The sequence below is a fragment of the Mustela putorius genome, unplaced genomic scaffold (genome assembly GCF_011764305.1).
Source record: "Mustela putorius furo isolate JIRA1106 unplaced genomic scaffold, ASM1176430v1.1 tig00000129_pilon_pilon_pilon, whole genome shotgun sequence".
Lineage (NCBI taxonomy): Eukaryota > Metazoa > Chordata > Mammalia > Carnivora > Mustelidae > Mustela > Mustela putorius.
This window is the reverse complement of record NW_025421290.1, coordinates 9,903,197-9,924,325: the sequence shown is the minus strand read 5'-3', so window position 1 is coordinate 9,924,325 and position 21,129 is coordinate 9,903,197. Positions and strand designations below refer to the sequence as shown.

At 41.1% G+C, this 21,129-nt stretch overlaps 2 protein-coding genes across 2 annotated transcripts in view; both read left to right on the top strand.

Moving 5' to 3' along the window:
- The window catches only part of TBPL2 (TATA-box binding protein like 2), a 29,348-nt gene extending 21,635 nt beyond the window's left edge, over positions 1 to 7,713 (top strand). Inside the window, exon 7 of the mRNA XM_004739318.2 lies at positions 7,637 to 7,713. Coding sequence (XP_004739375.2) covers positions 7,637 to 7,713 — 77 coding nt within the window. The remainder of the gene's footprint in view (positions 1 to 7,636) is intronic.
- A 1,991-nt stretch (positions 7,714 to 9,704) lies between these two features.
- Positions 9,705 to 21,129, top strand: part of ATG14 (autophagy related 14) — a 36,578-nt gene continuing 25,153 nt past the window's right edge. The window contains exon 1 of the mRNA XM_045069770.1: positions 9,705 to 9,970. Coding sequence (XP_044925705.1) covers positions 9,750 to 9,970 — 221 coding nt within the window. The 5' untranslated portion in view covers positions 9,705 to 9,749. The remainder of the gene's footprint in view (positions 9,971 to 21,129) is intronic.

Below are 21,129 nucleotides of genomic sequence, written 5' to 3'. Positions count from 1 at the left end.
AAGTTATCACTCAGCATCCAAAAACATGGAATTTCTGTTCTTAAGTCTTCTTTTAGAACTCCCAGTAAAGTTTCATTGTTTGTTTTACTGTAACAAATAACTAGTCTTTGAAGTGGGGAAAGCTTGTTTGGAATTCAAGAGCCTTTCAAATACAGCAAACCTACAGCTTCTCAGATACCGTGAATGTAGAGTCTAGAATAATCAAGACCTCCAAGTGACTGACATAAAGTTTACTCCTATCTGTCCTGAAGGAAGTGGGGGAAAGTATGCCAAGTAAGTTGAACAATATAAATATTGGAACAAGCATACAGCCTATGGAAAGGAACAAACTTTTGAAGATCCTGGGAAGGGCACGTTCACCTACTTGCTATGTGTCGTTATTAATCAGTCTTATTAAAAGTGCCCGTTGACAAGCACAGGCTAAGTTTCTAGTATAGATACACAAAACAAGCCCCTTTAAATATCCTTAATTCAAACCAGCTTTCCTGCTTACCCCAATTAAAAGGAAAAAGGAAAACAACTTGCATGTACACATTTGCTACAAGTTTCGAGTGACAGAAGTGGTGTCTACGTGCAATGCCAAAGACAGTGCAGTACCCTTCCCTGAAAGCTTGTTATGAGTTCAGCATGTAGAACAAACAAAGCTGAACTTCTTCATTCTTGCGAGGTGCAGATCATCAGTTTTGTGAAGGGAGGAATGAGTTGTATTAACTGAAGTCCAAACTTCTGCTTACAATATGTAGAAAAAGACAACCGATGTCTTGATACTGAAATAGGAGTAATTATCTATTGGGATCTTTCCCTGCTTGCACTATACTGTCTTAAAAGCACTTCCTCTAGAGTCCATGGTTTAGGTTATGTTTGCTTCACACTTTGAGACACATATTTCTTTTTCTCTTATCCTTGCATATCTAGACTTTTCACCTGCAAAGGGTTTAAAAATGCAAGGACCCAATTTTGGGTATAAACCTAAGGAAAGGGACCAAGGAAGCCTCCCTTTAGCCTTGCTTCAAGTATTTTAGCAGGAGATGGTCACGTGGAGTGTGACCATTATTGCACCAGGAGACTCCTAGAGGCCCACACAGCAAGACTGCAGAGCTGTTTTGAAAGGTCCCAACAAGAGTTAATAATTTTTGCCTAGAAAATGTTAGAGTACTGAAATTATAAATGCATTCTGCGTTCTGCTGTAATTAAATGATGGATCCCAGCCCTTCCCTAGGTAGGCACTGTAGAATACCAGCACACCTACCGTAAGTGCAATTCTAAACCGTTGTATCATGTGCCATTTTCAGGGCCTCTGAAAATAACTTATCCGTGTAAAATTGTCTTACTCCCTGAGGTGCCAAAGCTGGGGCCACCATGTCCAAGGCTACATCTGAATGTTCTAATTATAGTTAAGTGAGCTGATGGCAAAGAAGCCCTACCGCCCTACTGCATTGTGCCCCCTGACAGCAGAAAGCAACAGGACCTGAGCCAAGCTTAACTCTGTTTTCCCAAGCCCATGCTGTTTTCCTGTAGCTGGTATGATATTTAGGACCTAGGATTTTTCTTTCTCAAACCACAGTAAAACTAATATAGCTAGGATCTGCTGGAGTGATATACAATGAACAGCAAATAATGTCAGCTTTCATTTCTAAGGTCAGACACCATAAAGTGAACATACATTGGGTGTGTCCGTTCCAGGTGCCGTGATAAGAGCTTTTATGTGGGTTCTAGTTAATTCTATGAGGTTGCACTGAGGAGCTCAGTTTCCTCACCTGGAAAATGGGGCCAGTGGAGAAGTCATTAACAATGTCAGACAACTGTATGTGCTACGACACGGGTGGGAACTTGAGCAGCCTGGCTCCGGAGCCCCCACCCTCCCTGTACTCACCCTGTCCCCCAGCTCCTTAGGTGTCTGTGCAGACGCCTCTGTGGTCTTTGAGGTCACCTTTTCCCTTCTCTTCCTCATCAGCTTAAGGAAAGAGAAATGCTTTTAGTGGTGAGAGGTAGTAGCACATGTGATGGCTAAGAGGCTGGGCTCTGGGAACCAACTGTCTGCTTTGAATCCAGGCTCGACCATTTCTTGGCTGTGTGGCCTTGGGTGAGTTTAAGTTCACCTTGATTTCCACACCTGTAAAAGGCAGGTGGCCAGAGAAACTACCTGCTCTGTGTGAGCAGGCCAAAGAACAGTACCAGTGGACGGTGAATGTGTTATAAACGTTAGCTGGTGCTCCCTTGGTGAAAGCCCACTCGTTTCCCCCTTAGCATTGGAAGACTGGAGTCTTGCTGTGCTGCCTTGTCCTGATGATGGGAATCTGACATCTAAAGAGGCTTTAGTCTAGCATCTAAAATGCTTTCACAGTTCTTTCTTTCCCTCCAGCATAATTCTTAAGAAGCTGGGTCTTTGTTACTTCGGGGGACTGTCCATCAGCTAGACATCCGCAGTTCTTGTTAGCGAGTAGGCCCGAGAGAGCATACCCCTGCCAGTCATTACTGGGAGTCCCCCAATAAAGCAAGTTAGTATACGCTGTAAAATGTATACTTGGAAGGATTTAATGCCGTCTCTTGCAATTTGTAAGCCTTTTCCCTTGTGTGCATACACATATGGTATCATAGGGAAAATAAGGTACGTAGTTATGACTTGGCGTAAAAATAGAATTGGAAAATCCAAGCAGTATTGGAAATTGATGTTTGGGCTGGCTAAGTGGGTAGGGATGAGCTTATAAACCTTCTTGACAGATGGCAGATATTTCATCAACTTTGGGTGCCCATCAGGTACCCATACTGTTTTTAGGTGCTGAGGATGGAAAAGCAAATCTCCTGCAGTCCCCATAGTCCCCGCCAGGAATCAGCCCTGGGGAAGGACACAGATTGTGTGAGAACTGGCTCTTACATTAGACCATGTGTGCTTGGGCCAGCTGCCCCAACATCCCTGATCCTGAAGCCTGTTCTTCTAGGACAATAATAATGGCTTAGATTTTATAAAATGGGATGGCTTACAAAGGACTTTTTACAAATGTTCACTCATAAAACTCATAGCAGCCCTCTGAGAAGGCTATTTTATAGGTAAGGAAATGGGAACTCAGAAGTTGAACAACTTGCCCGTGATATTCAAACCGAGTTAATGGTAGAGCTGGTATTTAAGCTCATCCAGAGTGATTTCAGAGCCAGTCCTTTCTTTATTGCACAGGCCACAGAGTTTCCACCTCTGTCACCATGGTGAGGAATGGTGTTTATCCCCCACAGTGGTGCTCGTTATTACTTAAAGGAAAAGACTGGTCAGGTTTGCGTAAAAGCTAGAGTCCTCTAGCTGGAGCCTGGTGCTTCAGATTGAGATATTTGATTATAGATTATTAAGACTACAGGACCAATGGCAGTTCCCATAAAGTTGTGATACTTATTTTTGGTGAGGAAGTGTTTGACTAAAGGGACCAAATCCCCTCATGGTAATACCCAGTTATAAATGCTGGCTATGTTTATTTGCTGACTTTTTTTAAATTTAATTTTTATTTTTTTCACTGTTCCAAGATTGTTTATGCACCACCCCCTAGTGCTCCATACAATATGTGCCCTCCTTAATACCCACCACCAGGCTCACCCAACCCCCCACCCTGTTCCCCTCCAAAACCCTCGGTTTGTTTCTCAGAGTCCACAGTCTCTCATGCTTTGTCTCCCCCTCCGATTTCCCCCAACTCATTTTTCCTTTCCTTCTCTTAATGTCCTCCATGTTATTCCTTATGCTCTACAAGTAAGTGAAACCATATAATAATTGACTCTCTCTGCTTGACTTATTTCACTCAGCATAATCTCCTCCAGTCCTATCCATGTTGATACAAAAGTTGGGTATTCGTCCTTTCTGATGGCTGAGTAATACTCCATTGTATATATGGACCATATCTTCTTTATCCATTTGTCTGTTGGAGGGCATCCTGGCTCTTTTCACAGTTTGGCGATTGTGGCCATTGCTTCTATGAACATTGGGGTACATATGGCCCCCCTTTTTATTCACTACATCTGTATCTTTGTGGTAAATACCCAGTAGTGCAATTGCAAGGTCATAGGGTAGCTCTATTTTTAATTTTTGGAGGAATCTTCACACTGTTTTCCAAAGTGGCTGCACCAACTTACATTCCCACCAACAGTGTAAGAGGGTTCCCCTTTCTCCACATCTTCTCCAACACTTGTTATTTCCTGTCCTGCTAATTTTGGCCATTCTAATTGGTATAGGGTGGTATCTTAATGTGATTTTGATTTAAATTTCCCTGATGGCTAATGATGATGAGCATTTTTCATGTGTCTGTTAGCCATTTGTATGTCTTCTTTGGAAAAGTGTCTGTTCATGTCTCCTGACCATTTTTTGACATGATTATCTGTTTTTTGGGTGTTGAGTTTGAGAGTTCTTTATAAATCTTGGATATCAGCCCTTTGTCTGTAGTGTCATTTGCAAATATCTTCTCCCATTCTGTGGATTGCCTCTTTGTTGACTGTTTCCTTTGCTGTGCAGAAGCTTTTGACCTTGGGGAAGTCCCAAAAGTTCATTTTCACCTTTGTTCCTTTGCCTTTGGAGACATGTCTTGAAAGAAGTTGCTGTGGCTGATGTTGAAGAAGTTACTGCCTATGTTCTCCTCTAGGATTTTGATAGATTCCAGCCTCATGTCTTAACATGAGTATGGTGTAAGAGAATGGTTGAGTTTCATTCTTCTGTACATAGTATTTTCTGACTTTTAGAAGGGATACTAGATACTGAGGACTTCATCCATGGCTGCTGTCCATGATTCAGGGGAACTTCATCTTGGTGGGCCTTGTTTTCCCATGAAGGAAATGAAGGGAATTGGATTAGTTAATTCCCATAAAGCCCTTTTGTGTCTACAGAAGTTTTTCAGTGATATAAAATAATGATCATTCTCAGTGTCTGTTTCCTCCTGGGCGATGGGTGTTTTCTGCTCTCTAGCAGAGGCCAGAATGCTAAACAGGGACATCAAAATTTTCGTAAGTATGATTTAAGTGTTACGAAAAACTGAAGTACATAGTTACCTAGAATGTTGGACCTAGACCCTCTGTTTCTTAATTAAATATAAAAGGAATGCTGATTTTGGTGGGTGGGATTGGAGGTTGAATGGGTAGGTGGGTGTTTGCTAGATCTACTCCACTTCACTGTCTCCTAATAAGAAAGCTGTCACATTCAAATGTACCTAGAAGCAGAAAAGGTCCATCAAACCAGAGGCAGGATTTTTTTGTTACGGTATTTCACTTACTGCTTTCCCAACTCACTGGTTTCTACAAAAACGATCACTTGAGAAATTAAAATATTCATCCTGTAATAAAAATCTGAGGCTTATGGAGTTTTCCCTACCCCTCAAGGTACAGAGTTTCTGTTACTCATGTCAGTAACTCACCGTCTTCCTCATCCTTTCCCCCCACCCCACATCTTCTTTGAAGGCAGAGACTCACACATAGTAAACTCATCAGCGATGAATACGTAACTTTTTTAAAAAAAGATTTTATTTATTTATTTGACAGACATCACAAATAGGAAGGGAGGCAGGTGGGGGCGTGGGGAGGGAACAGGCTCCCCACCAAGCAGAGAGCCTGATGCAGGGCTCCATCCTAGGACCCCAAGATCACAACCTGAGCTGATGGCAGAGGCTTAACCCACTGAGCCACCCAGGTGTCCCAAATAAGTAACTTTTCGCCAACCTCTCAAAGAAATTTAAGCTTATAAGGACTTACTGACTCTCTAACATTTTTTAAAAAACTTGAGGTGAAATGCACATAACATAAACCTAACCATTTTAAAGTGAATAATTCAGGGACATTTAGTACACTCAGTTTCTGCAACCACCACCTCTTGCTAGTGCCAAAACATTTGGATTACTCCAGAAGAAATTCCCATATCATTAAGCAGTTTCTCTCCCTGCCTACCTCCCCTTAGCCCTTGCCAACCTCCAATTTGCGTTCTGTCTCTGGAATTAGCTATTCTGGATATTTCATATAAATGGAATCCTACAACGTGTGACCTCTCGTGTCTGGCTTCTTTCACTTAGTATAATGTTTTTGAGGTTCACACACTATAGCATGTATAACAACCTCATTCTTCATTCCTTTTGTGGCTAAGTAATATTCCATTGTATGTATACATCACAATGTGTTTATCCATTCATCTGTTGATGGGCATTTGAGTTATTTCCACTTTTTGGCTCTTGCGAATAGACACATGAATACGTGTCTGCATGCACGTCGTTTGAGTACCTGTTTCCAATTTGGGGGGTGTATACCCGGGAGTAGAATGGCTGGGTCATATGGTAATTCTTAACATTTTTGAGGAACTGCCAAACTGTTTTCCACAGTGGTTGAATCATTTTACCTTCCCACCACCAATGTATGAGAGTTCTAATTTCTTCGTATCTTTGCCAAAACTTTTTTATTTTCCATTTTAAAAATTATTATTACAGCTCATCCTTGATTCTGAATTGGGATTTCTACCTGATTCTCAAATCTGGTGATCCTCCTTTTGGTGATTTCCTCTCATCTTTTTTTTTTTTTTAGATTTTATTTATTTGAGAAAGAAAGAGACTGTGAGTGGGGGTAGATGTATAAGGTGAGAGGGAGAAGCAGATGCCCTGCTGGGCAGGAAACTGGATGCAGGCTTCTCCCAGGACCTAGAGATCATGACCTGAGCAGAAGGCGATGCTTAATGCTTAACTGACTGAGCAACCCAGGCGCCCCTCCTCTTAGTCTTGTGATTAAACCAGATAACCACTTCTCACTGGCAATTTCTCTTACTGAGCCTTAGCTCTATGGCTCTCAAGGAAGAGTCTTTTATCAGCTTAAGCTATTTTCTATTTCTCTTCATGCTGTTTTTATATTCTTTTCCTTAACCTCCTGCCAGTGGTATCAGGCAGTAGTTTCCTGATTAGCTGAGAGATCCATCTAAACATCAGTATTACCGGTCTATAACCTGGTACCGCCCCACTCTGTACAGTGTACCTGTGTAGCCTTGAAGGTGGAGTTAGTGGCAGTGGGTGGTGGGGAGAGATGAACATCTGACTGATCACCTCTCAAGAGGAGAGACCATGTCTAATTCATGTTTTTATCTATTTTAATCCCTACAGCAGTTCTAATGAAAGATCCCTTGAAACTTAAGTCACTAAGGAATGGCAGGGGTACAGTTTTCTTCCTCTAATAATCTCTTCTCATACAATGAAATGTAAAACATTTGCTGTAGTTTGTCTCACCCTGTTAGTCAATATTAGGGAATCAAGATATTAGCTAGATCTGAGTGGATCAAAGGAAGTCCCATTTGCTGATAGCTAAGTGTCCACAGGTCCTGATGAAGGTCATATTCTGTGGTCCTGTTCATGGCATGCTGAGTGATAACAGCCCCATATTTCATACTGTGCTCTGTGAGGCAAAAGATGAACTGATACGCCCATGTAGTGAAGTACTAGAAAACTCTGATCTAGGGTATGTGTTTGTGGGATATGGCTGTCACCAGCAAATTCTTTTGTCTTTACCAAAATGTTACTTCCCAAGTAAACCTAAGGAGATGTATTTGTATTAAAAGTACTTGGAGATAACAATGAAATTTTAGTCCTAAGAAAATTTGGGTATTGTCTTTATATTAAAGATTGTATCAACTTGGGTTTCTTTATAGGTGCCAAAGAACGTTCTGAGATCTATGAAGCATTTGAAAACATCTATCCTATTCTAAAGGGTTTTAAAAAAGCCTGAGCAAGTCACTCAGCATCTCACATTATTACTGTTTTGAGTGTGTGCATAAGCCTGAGCAAGTCACTCAGCATCTCACATTATACTGTTTTGAGTGTGTGCATAAGCCCAGCGCAAACCACTGGATTGTAGATTTTCCACACAGATTTTGACTCTATTTGTTAAAGGATGATTCTATGGGAACATCCATGCCTAAGAACTGAAGAAATTTCTTTTTCAAAAATGACGTGTATGTTATTTTAAAAACGGAAAAAGTAAACACTTCAGAATTTGAGAGATTTAGGGCCTTGCTAGAATGATGTTAATGATGTTTAATCATTAAAATTTAATATTCTGCTCTTGTGAAAGATTTAGTCTGTTAATGTGTTCTCTGAAAATACACAGTAATATACAGAAGTTTCAGATAACTGCATAGAATAGATTATATCTGCAACATCATCTGGCAGGGTAGAAATTGTGTCTATTTTTTTGCCTTTTAAAATATTGAGGGATGGTCCTGGCCACTATACAGGCACTATGAAGGATCCTGTCAGAATACAAGTGAAACGTGAAAGTCTGAAACCTTAAGACAAATTATATATCCTTTTGTTTGAAATGATCAGAATACAAGTGAAACGTGAAAGTCTGAAACCTTAAGACAAATTATATATCCTTTTGTTTGAAATGATCAGAGGAAATTATTCTTCTTGCTTAAAAGAAACTTTGGGGAACCATTCAGGTTTAGCGTAAGCTAAAACAGCTTAGGGACTTCTTGCTTTCTTGTGCCTTTAAAATTCTATGTCATGGTATTACAATAGACCAGATTGGGAGGATGGAGCAAAGGGTTCAGATGCAAGACCTAATTAGATTGCAGAATCTTCAGAATTTGATGGAGATGTGCTGGTTCTCAGGGAGAGATGGGGCTAAGAGGACTCATGGCTCTGGTTCCCAAGTGGTCAGGGATTCTATGACGTCTTGCACCAAGATGAGGAAACCGATTTGTGAGGAGGGAGAGTCAGTTTCTGACTTGCCAAGTTTGTGGTGTTCCCCTTCCATCGCTTTATGCCTCTGAGGTAGCTGCGAATCTTTGGGTGTGATACCTGGGCGAGAAGTCGCAGCTAGAGAATTCAAGGCAGTTATCACTTGACAGCCTACCAGAAGAATCCCAGAGAGTCACTGGTCTAGGTAAACTGACTTATAGGCACACTTTTCTTTTTTCCTTCTGTAGTTTGGAGGCATTTTCAAACACGAATTACTCTACCTTAATCTTCCCACGCACCCTGTTTACCTCCACAGAAAGTAATTTGGAGTCATCGAATTCGGTTAAATTCTACCTAGTTCACCTTCTTTCTCAGAGCATGGCCCAGAGTAGAAGAATGTTGGACATTAATTTAAAATTCAGTTTTCAGAAAGAGAACGTTGATTTCCACGTTTAGCACGATTGTTTCCACTTGTTCGCTATTATCAGTAGAGTACTATCGGAGTACGGTTAAACGTATGATTCATCCTCCCGACTTTGGGTAGGGGCAATATCTCCATTTAACAGATAAGAACGCAAGTACAGAGAAGTTATGAATTTGACCCAAATCACAAACCTATAAAGGAGGTGGGTGAGCCCAAATACTGCCTCTCTCCACGACCCAGCCCCCTCACCCGACTTCGCTGTACTTGCAGCAAATTTAAAACCACCCGTAGCGAATTAAAGAAATTCCCTTATTTTGTTCCCGTTTCCCCAGAATCCCTAGGGCACCATATTACTATTTCTTGCACGAGCTTGAGGCTTTAACTTGTAGCCTTGGCGTGAAGAAACGGATGATGACATTTTGCTTGGCTGACTCGCTCCTCTAACGTCATCCACGCTTCGGGCAGGCTTCCCCCTCCGCAGACAGGAAGAGCAACAGCGCGACCCGCCCTCCCGGCCGCGAGCTCGGAGAGGCTGGGCAAGGGGCTCGTCGGACCCCGCCCGCGCTCTCGGCGCCTCCCCAGGCCCCTCCTCCTCGCCCAGGATGCACCTGGTTGAAAACAAAATCCCACGTGACTGGCTCTGCTCTCAGGCCATCATGGCGTCTCCCAGTGGGAAGGGAGCCCGGGCGCCGGAGGCTCCTGGCTGCGGGCCCCGGCCGCTCGCTCGGGACTTGGTGGACTCTGTGGACGACGCCGAGGGGCTGTACGTGGCTGTCGAGCGGTGTCCGCTGTGCAACACTACCCGCCGGCGGCTGACCTGCGCCAAGTGCGTCCAGAACGGCGATTTCGTTTACTTCGACGGCCGCGACCGGGAGAGGTACGGCAGCCGCCACGGCTCTATTGTTTCTTCCCTGGGTGTCTCCTACTGCTCTGCGAATGGAGGTTAGAGCCTGGGGCTCGGGTCCGGGGCCCGGAGCCCCGCGAGAGGAGAGGGAATATGGGGAGGGTAGCCGCTTTGCTCCCAGGGGTCGGGGGTGGGGACCAGAAGAGGGAAGGTTGTGGTTTCCCCACCAGCATCCTTCCCCCCCCAGCACCCACCTCCCCGAGAGGAGTCCAACCCTACGGTGCTCCTGGGTACTAAAGGTAAGGGATAGATGGTGACCCTGGAGGAGTTTTCCCCTATTGCTGTCATAGGGTTGGATTCTCGGCACTTTGCTGGATTTTCATTCAAAAGCTGGGTTTAACCTTTCTTTATCTTCGAAAGCACGTTCATTCTCTAGAGGAGAGACCAGGAGAGAATCAGATAACTGATTGAGGAGGATTCGGGCCATGGTGCCCTATGTCACAGCTGGACCTTGTTAGGAGACATGTTTATTCTGATGTGTTCAATAGGACTAGCTAGTTGTTCTCTTTCCCCCTCTATGCCTCCAAAGATCACTTTGGATATTAAGGCATTTGGCGATGTTTTGGCTTTATTTAAAAATCCAGACTGAGAGCCATAAGCCTTTAGTTAAGAGAATTAAATATCAAAGCATGTTTTGGCCTTGTTTTGAAACTAAACACAGAGCTAGTGGTCTCTGGTTAAGATAATTGAAAAATTAGTGTGATTAACTGCAGGATCTCAGCTTTTGTTTAGTGTCATTGACAGTAAGGTAACTTTTTGAGAGCGAAAGTTCAAGTATTCATTTACAACAAGACAGTAGGTTTTTATCTCCAACTTACTGTTGAGGACACTGCACAGTAAGTGCCTTGCCTTGGTCGCACAGATAATAAGCACAGGGACCAGAATTAAAATCCAGACAGCCTGAGTATATCGCATATCATGTACCTAACTACAGGATTGTACAATCTCTATATTTGGAGACATTTTGAGTTCCTAGTATTTCTCTCATCATAAATGCAGTTTCTCTTTTGAGTTTTGTATGGTAATTTTTTAGTTCATTACTGTGTCTCATTGATGCTCTTGATGGCTTTAGAAATTGCTGGTGTAATAAGTGATAGCTTTAAAAATTAAACCAGTTGTTTCACTATAAGACTACCAGGCACGAGATGGTAGGGTCTAACTGATGGAGTTTATCGAGGTTTGGTTCTGGCCCCAGTTCTCTATCTCTATTTTTTCCCAGATCCGCTGCCATGATTTAAATAATGGCCATGCGTAAAAGATGCCTCTCAGACTTGTATCTCCAACCCAGACCTCTTTGAGATCCAGTAAGCAGCTGCCTACTCAACATCTGTTTCTAAATTTGTAATTAAGTATCTCCATTTTAAGATTGCAAACTGAACTCATGGTTTTCCATGATAAATCTTTTCCTCCCATGCTCATCCCAACCCAGTAAATGGTAGCTTATATTGTTCTTTGATACAGGTCAGAAAAACCTCCTAGCCTTCCTTGACTTCTTTCTTAACACCACCATATCTAATTCTGTCAAGAAATCCTGTTTGCTCTTTAAAACCTATCTAAATCTGACCCTTTCACTATTTCCTGGTTTGATCCACGAGAGGAATATTGCTTCTTGAGTTTCTGCTTCTACCCTTGCTCCCTTATAGTGTAATTTCCATCTTGCAGCTGAAGTAACACCACTCCTCTACTCTACAAATCTTTGATCTTGCAAGGGTTTTTGTTTTACCCAAAGTAAAAAAAGGTGAAATCCTTAACAGAAGTTCCATATTGTCTGTTCCCTTCTGATTTCTTTTTTCCCTTACCTACTCTGCTGTACTACCCTGGCCTCCCTGCCAGTCTTCAAACATATGAAGAACACTCCTGCCTAAGGGCCAGGGCAGTCTTACTCACACTGCCAAGAGCTGTTTTCTCCCAGAAATCTTCAGGGCTGCTTCCTTTGTATACTTCAAACCTCAACTCATATGTTAGAGAAGCTCTCTCTAACCATTTAATTAAAATTGTAACCTCCTTTCCCACCTGCTTTGTTGTCTTCCATAGCACTTAGCACTCTCTTATGGTTTACATGTCAATTTGTCTACCCCCCCCCCCACACTCCAGTGGTGGAAGCTGTAGGAAGACAGAACTACATCAGTTTTGTACTCTCTTGTACCTTCACATGTTAGAATTAGTAAAGATTTATTGAATAATTGAATGACACTACCCCTTTTTCCTAAACTTAGTCTGATCCTAAGCTATTTCATGATTATCCATCGTCATCTATTTGTTACTAAAGCCAGAAACCTGGGAGTTATTCTAGACTTTCCCTTTTTTCTTTTCTTTTTTTTTTTAAGATTTTATTTATTTGTCAGAGAGAGAGAGGGAGCGAGAGCGAGCACAGGCAGACAGAGTGGCAGGCAGAGACAGAGGGAGAAGCAGGCTCCCTGCCGAGCAAGGAGCCCGATGTGGGACTTGATCCCAGGACGCTGGGATCATGACCTGAGCCGAAGGCAGCTGCTTAACCAACTGAGCCACCCAGGTGTCCCAACTTTCCCTTTTTTCTTATCCCATGTCTTTAAGTCATTGGCAAGGCTAATTTGATTTGCTCCAAAACAGGTCTCGGTTTGGTTTGCTTCTAGTCCAGACAAATACCATTTCTTTCCTGATGCCTTATTGGTTTCCTTTCATTTACTCATATAACTCCTCCACACAGCAGCCACAGAAATGTAAATCAGATAATGTCACAGTTTTGTTTAAATTTCTTGGTGGCTTTCCACTGCACTTAGAATAAAAAATTCAAGCTCCTTACTGTGGCATATAAAGTTTTATTTGATTTGTCTTCTGCTTATCTTCTAACTTTGGCTGTAAGTTTGGATTCATGTTGCATTGAATTGAATCCACACTCCACCACTTGCTATGTGATTTTGAACAAGTTTCTTAATCTCTCCTATGCTTGTTTAGGTCCTTTTGAAAATGGGGAGGGAAACTCTAACTTCATAGGTTTGGTAATGATGATGTAAGAGTGTGCATTAAAGTACTTAGCATGATGTCTAGCATATATTAAGTGCTCAGAAAATAAACTCATGCCATGTTCCTTCATACTTCTCTGTAGTCAGAAACCTTCTATCAGATCCTCAAATATACAAAACTTTTCCACCACTGGGCCTTTTCCCTTGCTGTTCCTTGTGCCCGAACACTTTCCCTTCCGATTGCCACTTTGTCTTTCAACTCTCACCTTAAATGTAACTTAGTCAGCAAGGCCTGCCCTGACCTTCAGTAAGATATATGCCCACTTCCATCTCCCCTCCGCCATGCCGTCATTTTCTGTTGCAATACTCTGTTCTTTCATGGTACTGAGCATGATACATGATGTTATTTATTCAGGGAAGATACCTGCCTCCAGAATGCAGTTCCGTGACAGTGTGGATTCTGATTTTTTTCAGTCAGATCACTGGTGCTGAGTGTGGCAGCTGAGGGTAGCACATGGTAGGCATATTGTTGAAAGAGTGGCAAAGGCAATACCACTTTCAAAACTGAGATCAAAATTTTTTGCTAAATCTGAACATTAAAGTGAATTTTCAGAAGAGGGGTTTGCAATCATGGATTTCTTTTTCTGACCAAGCAGACCAATGATGAGCAAATACCAGAATCATCCAGAATTTTTAGAGATAAAAAAGAAACTTTAGGGTTCTGCCCATCCCGCTTCACTTCATTCTCCATCTTTCCCCTTTCCCAACTGTGCATTCCTTAATTCCTTAATAAGTGGAATGTTTTGTGTGTGTTTTTTTTTTGTTGTTGTTGTTCCGCAGAACAGTGCCCAATATCCAGTAGGATGTAAGAATCTCTTAAGACCCAGGACCACTGTCCTAATTGTGAAATGATTTTTAATGTGCTCTCAGTGGGCACAGCTATCTGCACAAAATACCCTGGCAAGTTATAGAGGAGAAAGGTCTCTTACTCTCCAGGCATTACACTTAATACTAATAAGCCTTAAGTTGTGCAGGTCATAGCTTGATTTTGAAATATTCTCCTGTTCTCAGTATTTTTTTTCTTTTTTCTTTTTTAAAGATTTTATTTATTTGACAGAGAGAGAGATCACAAGTAGACGGGGGGGGGGGGGGAGCAGGCTCCCCACAGAGCGGAGAGCTCGATGTAGGGCTCGATCCCAGGACCCTGAGACCATGACCTAAGCCGAAGACAGAGGTTTAACCCACTGAGCCACCCAGGCGCCCCCTGTTCTCAGTATTTATGAAAAATTTTGTATTCTCTGCTTTGCTGCCTTCAGTCTCTCATACTCTGTAAGAAGCCCCTCACTAGCTTCGGGAAAACACTTAGATATAGAATGTGGACACTACAGCACGGTTGGAAAACCCTTGTTTAACCTCCGATTTCTTTTTGGTAAATTAGCTGGATTAGCTGTGCCTCTGTGGATCTTGGATGCAATGATGTGTATCAGAGTTCTTATAAATTTATTTTTTCAGTCTTCATTAATAGACTAGCTGAATGTAAAGGTTCTAATAGTTTAGCAGTTCAGAGAAAATTAGATATCAACAGTCTACCTCACAATAGTTAGTTCCTTTGACTCCTAAATAGGGAACATGGGTCTTCACATAATTTTGTGGACTGAACGAGTTTGGCAGATAGATTGATTGAAGAATATCTAAATGAATATTTTATTATTGTTGTTCAGTGGGAAGATTTATAATAATGGTATCCTCACCAACACTCTCCTGTCCTCATCTCCCACTTTGGCCCCATTCCTAAAACAATACCCACTTTCTTCTCTGATTTTTATCTGCCTCTTGTATACTTCTTTAAGAGATGAAGAGGAGTGATACTAAGCAGCCCTCTCAACACAGTCTTATGTGAATTTTGATTAACGTTTTAAAATTACAGTGCTTTTCACTGGAACATAATTTTTGGATTTACATTTATTTGACACCAAAAATAATACTGTTACCCAGTAGATAACTGACAAGTTAAACTAATCTTTCCACTCAACCCATAAAGTGAATGATAAGTGTAGGAATGAGATGGGGAACATAATCTGAGGATAATCAGAGACTCTAGCATCCCAAAAAGTCCGCCTGCTGGTTTAGGAACCAGTTATTTTAACTCATGGATCAGAAAAGAAAGACATTTATAAGCATATGAATATTGCTTTTATAAGTAGGTTTTCAGAAATGATGGAGAATTATCTTCACTTAGGACTTTTAAGAGTATATGTTACACTTTTACCAGAAAAATACAGGTGCTAAATAAATTGGGTGGTGGGATATAAGACAAGCAGAAAATTTTAAATGTTATTAAAGATTTCAAAGGGACAACTCATCCAATGTCCACAAATTATTCTTTTTTTTTTTAATTTAATTACTTATTTTAGAGAGCAAGGGAAGAGGCAGGGAGCGAGGGGGAAGGAATCTCAGGCAGACTCCCTACTGAGTACAGAGCCAGACCCCAGGCCGGATCTCACCACCTTGAAATCATGACCTGAGCTGAAATCAAGAGTCGGACACTTAACCAACTGAGCCACACAGGTGCCCTCCCATCTCCACCCAGAATTATTCTTCAGATATTTCTGTTCTCCAGATCTTTTTGGTTGTCAGTTGACGTAGCCTATAAGAATCTACTGTCTTGAGAATTCAGTTCCAAGCCCACATTTGAATACCCTATTCAGTTTGTCAACCTCTCTTCTCTTTATGACTGTGTCCTTCAGGAAGGAACTCAGCTGCCATCCCGTGAAGCTTAGTAATTGTGTTTATACCAACATATGTACGTCTGCTAAGAAGATAGCAGTTTCTGTTTCAGTCGGTATCAGTGGCTACTCTTATCATTATGCCTTCTAGAATTTGTAAAAGGCTTTCACATTTATGATCTCATTTGTTCCCTACCTCAAACCCATGAGTTATGAACCTATTTTTAACATGAGGAAATAGAGTATTTGTATCTTTATTTACTCCTGGGCTCTCTCTGCTAATTCTTAAACTCGCTTTCAGTTCTGAACTATATTTTTATATATGTAGTTCAGTTTAATACATTAGTGAGATTAAGTACAAAAATCACTCATTGCAATGAAGAAAAAGGGAAACTAGCATATGTTATGTACAAACTTGCCTGTACCTTAATGCCTTAATGTTCACATTTATCTTATTTAATCCTTGTAACCAAGTAGGATAAGCCTTGTTCCTGTTTTATGAGTGAGGAAACTAAGCAGTGCTTTGTTTCTATTTTCTTTTAATGACTTACCCTTCATTCCTGCCAGGAGAGTATATTTTTATCCTATTTTCTCATATTCTAAGTAGTCTAACATGATAAAAGAACCATCCTGATAAGGATCATGTTGTTGTTGTTTTTTTTCATATTGCATTTGTCTGTAAACCTTCCTCAGGCATACCCTTGTATGCCTAAGGAATTCAAGGAAGAAAAATTTGATGACTAGGAATTCTTACCATGTTAGTATCCTTTTTTTTTTAAGATTTTATTTATTTTTTTGACAGAGATCATAAGTAGGCAGAGAGGCAGGCAGAGAGAGAGAGGGGAAGCAGGCTCCCCACCAAGCAGAGAGCCTGATGCAGGGCTCGATCCTAGGACCCTGAGATCATGACCTGAGCCCAAGGCAGAGGCTTAACCCACTGAGCCACCCAGGCGCCCCCATGTTAGTATCTTAATTGAAGAAATATTTAGTTCTCTAACCGTCTCTGCTTACATAAGAGAGAGATCAGTGCTCTCACTGCCTTATTTCTAGAACCAGAAATTACCATTAATTCTTCTAACAAACCTGTGCCCAAATCAGAGATGGGGAATCTTCTCCACTTTCAACCTAAAAACTGTTAGTACTTATTTCCCCCTTTTAAATTTAAGGACCCCAAGGACTATTACCTGACTCAGGAGACCCAAGAACTTAAGTACTTTTAGGGGATTATGTATATATTTTTATGGTAATATATGATCCTCTGAGGAGAAGCACGAGAAATTTTGATTGATTGGTATCTTTCTTTTTCTGACTGTAGATGGACATGTCATTATTGTAGAAAACTAAAATACAGAAATCCCTAAAGAAGGATAATTTTACCCATATTTTTGCAGCTCTGTTAATAATTTGTTATATTTCCTTCCAGACTTGTTGATCTGCATGTGTATGTGTGTGCTTACAGATTTTTTTTCATTTGGAAAATAAAATATATACATGCCATGTGTATGGTGTGTTGTACCTTTTTTTTTTTAACTCAACATCTCATAAACTTATCTTCAAAAATACTATAATCTCCTGCATGGCAATATAGTATCATTTGATAAATTGTCCTATTGGACATCAAAGTTGTTTCCAATTTTTGCTATTATGACCGATTTCATGATTGGTGCCTTCAGATATAAATTTTCCTCCTCATCTCTGATCTGTTTCTTTGAACTGCATTAACTGGTTCAAAGGGTTTAATATTTTTAAGGCTCTCAACTCCACATTTGAAATGTTATTATTTCTTTCCTGCTTTTCTTAAAATCCATTAGTGTTTGTCTCTTAGACTTTTCTCTTGCCATATTCTTAGGCACAAAGTAAACTTATGTTGCTAGGATGAGGGCAAGGACAGGGCAAGCAGGTGGAGAGATTAGTTATTTTAGGAAAGGACATGCTTAGGACATAGTAAGTACTCAATTTGTGGGTGTTATGAGGATGTTATCACCTAGACTTAATAGCCGAATTAATGAAAGGGATCCCTGATAGAGTACACAGCCTGGTGCTGGTTTTCTGGTGGTATGGAGCAGATTTGTGTGAATAATCCAGCCTGTGGATAGAGCCACTCAGTTGCCTGTGATTGTGGCCCTGAAACAGTGTGGAGAGAGAGGGCTCACACTCCTAGCTGACGCCTCAGCAGCAGCAGCACACCCCTAACCCTGTTACCCTGCCTGCTGTGTTGAAATGCTTTCATGCAGGACAAATTAGCTCTTTGTCTTGTGAAACGGCCGAATTCCCTCTGCCTGTCATGTCTTCCTTCCCTTCTCAGGGCCGGCTCTAACCCATCCCCAAGTCAGCCCAGACAGGCATGACGCCTTGAGCTGGGCTGTGTGCCAATGCTGGGACCACCCCCGTACTGTGGGACCACCAACCCCTATTCTCCTCTGTCTCCACTGCAGAGGAGTGGAGAACTGTTTAAAAGTTAGGGGAACTTTTTAAAAGTTAGTTTAAGGGAGTACTTTTTCTTTTCTTTTTTTTAAGATTTTATTTGTTTGACACAGAGAAAGCACAAGCAGGAAGAACAGCAGATAGGAGAGGGAGAAGCAGACCCCCTGCTGAGCAGGGAGCCCAATGCGGGGCTCAATCTCAGGACCCCAGGATCATGACCTGAGCCAAAGGCAGTTGCTTAACCCACTGAACCACCCAGGTTTGCCCAAGGGAGTACTTTTTTAATGGGGGGGAGGGGGGATCATAGTTGCAAAGTATGGGAGAATTTAGGAGACAAAGTCCATTTAAGGAAGTACTTTTTTTAGGGAAAAAACTATGCTACATGTGGAGGATTTTTGGTAAATACAAGGCATTTTTAAATTGGGAGAGAAAATCTGGTATTGTAAAATCCCCAGAGCCTCGTATAGTTTCACTGGCAGATTCCCTTCAGGAATCAGCCCAAAACTAGAGCCATTCGACAATAGCAAAAGAATTGCTAAATGTATCTGCATAAGAGTTTGAAAAGTTCTGTAGAGCAGAAACACACTTTAGTCAGAAAGCAAAGTGAGAAAAATTAATTTCAAGATGTTGGAAAGAAAAATGGCTAATTTTCCTAATAATCCTTAAAAAAGCTATAGAAAAATGAACAAGAGACACGGGAACAACAAAAGAAAAGTAAGTAGCCAATAAGATAGGAAAGGGCATTCAACATTTCTAAAGTGAAATAAAAGCAAAAAGACAGATTATGATCTTTGGGGGAGGAGGGGGGAGGCTGGTCAGCTTAGCAAAGACTAAAAAGTGTGCAATTTGGAGAGAGTGAGATACTCAATGTTGGTGGGGTTGTAAATTATATGAAATGATTCTGAGGAAATTTAAAGATAACTGCCAGAATTTTGTATGTAAATACCTGACCCAGCAGTTTCTTTTATTAATAGGAATTTCTGAGAAACCTAAAAGCTTTTAAAGATTTGTGCACTAGGATGTTCACTTATAACATTACTGATAATAGTGAAAATTTGGAAGTGATGCCAATGTTCATCAATAGGAGTTCACATAAATAAATTATAGGATGTTCATTCACTGAAATTCTGTGTATTGTTGAAGAATGGAATTAGTTGGTATGTTCCGACATGGAAAAGGACACAAGATATTTTATGTGATAAACCCTACTTTTGGAAGATAGTACATAAAATATTCCTTTCCTCCCCACCTTTTTTTTTTCTTTTTTTTGGTAAAATATGTATCCTTAAACCTAGTTTGGGGGCTCATGGTTGGCTCAGTGGGTTAAGCATCTGCCTTTGGCTCAGGTCATGGTCTCAGGGTCCTGGGATCGAGCCCTGCATCGGGCTCCCTGCTCAGTGCAAAGTCTCCTTCCTTTCCCTCTGCCCTTCCACTTCTATTCTCTCTCTCTCTCAAATGAGTAAATAAAAGCTTTAAAGAAAATCTAGTTTGAATCGGATGACTGCATTAATCTTTCTATTTCTTGGAAACCCTATTGAGAAAGCACAGAATTGTGGAATGAATTTATCTTTCCATGAGTAGGGGGACAGAGAATGCAGAGAATGGATGAGTGTGCAGATGAGCTGTCGAAATGCTGACTCACCACATTCCTTGACCTCATCTGCTGTTTAGCTTTGTGAACACCACCTATTTTTAATCTCCTTCATGAAGAATACCATTACTCATGACGTGGTTGATACAGTAGGAATGGTTATCTTTTGTTTATTATCCCTGATGGTGACTGTATGTTTACATTTTAAGTTGGTTTGTTTTTAATGAAGCCCAAGAGAACCAGCTCAGTGTAAAGCTGGATAGGGTTGTTTGTCATCCCAGTTCACTGTAGTGCCGAGTGGCATTTCTACAACAGATCTGAGGGAGAGCTTTTATAGCCTTTAAAAACAAGATTTTGTCTTCCATGTCAGTCTTTGTTTGCCTGGTTTGATGAGTCTTGTGAGTTCATCACTTCCTTCAGGTTATCAGAACGTGAATCACCTTATTGCATCAGTGAGGTAGAAGTAAATACCACATTAGTTTCTCACTTTTGATATGTGGAGATGGAAGCACGTAACAGTATGTCAAGGAATACACAGCTGCAGAATATATAATTAGATTTATTAATCTTCGGACAGATGTTTTGTTGTAAGTTGCCTGATAAAGTCATGGATGAATCTATGAGTTTGTCTCAGTTCCACACTGGTTTCTGAGTGTTCTGCTGCTTCATGCAGTTCCTACCTTACCACGCTGGTGTTGTGTATCTATGCTGCTCAGTGAGATACTCCCAGCCATGGGTGCTAGCTAAGTGTGGTTAGTGGAATGGAGGAACTGAATTTTTTTTTAATTTTTTTTTACTTATTTGACAACGAGAGAGAGAGAGAGCACAAGCGGGGGGAGTGGCAGGCAGAGGGAGAGGAGAAGCAGTCTCCCCCACTGAGCAGAGAGCCCAATGGGGAATTCGATCCCAGGACCCTGGGATCATGACCTGAGCCAAAGGCAGCCTCTTAACCCACTGGGCCACCCAGGAACTGAATTTTTAATCTTATTTTAATTTAGTCACTCAAGTATATAATACCAGTTGATTTGCTTTTTTGTTTGTTTAACATACATTATACATTTTCAGTGACTACCTATTAAATGGTAGGGTCATAATTAGAATATTTTATCCCTCCCATTTTTTTTCTCTTTTTAAAATTGAAGTACAATTAACTTAGAGTGTTAAATTAATTTTAGGCGTACTGTACAACACAGTAATTTGACACTTCTATATGTTACTCAGTGCTCACCACAGTAAGTGTGGTCACCATCTGTCACATACACCATACAGTGTTATTACAATATTGTTGATTATGTTCCCTATGCTATACTTTCCATCTCTGTGACTTATTTCCTGGATAACTGGAAGTTTGTCCCTCTTAATCCCCTTTATCTATTTTGCTCTCCCCTCTCCCACCTCCCCTCTGGCAACCACCAGTTATATATAGTTCAGTATTTTCTTGTTTGTTTT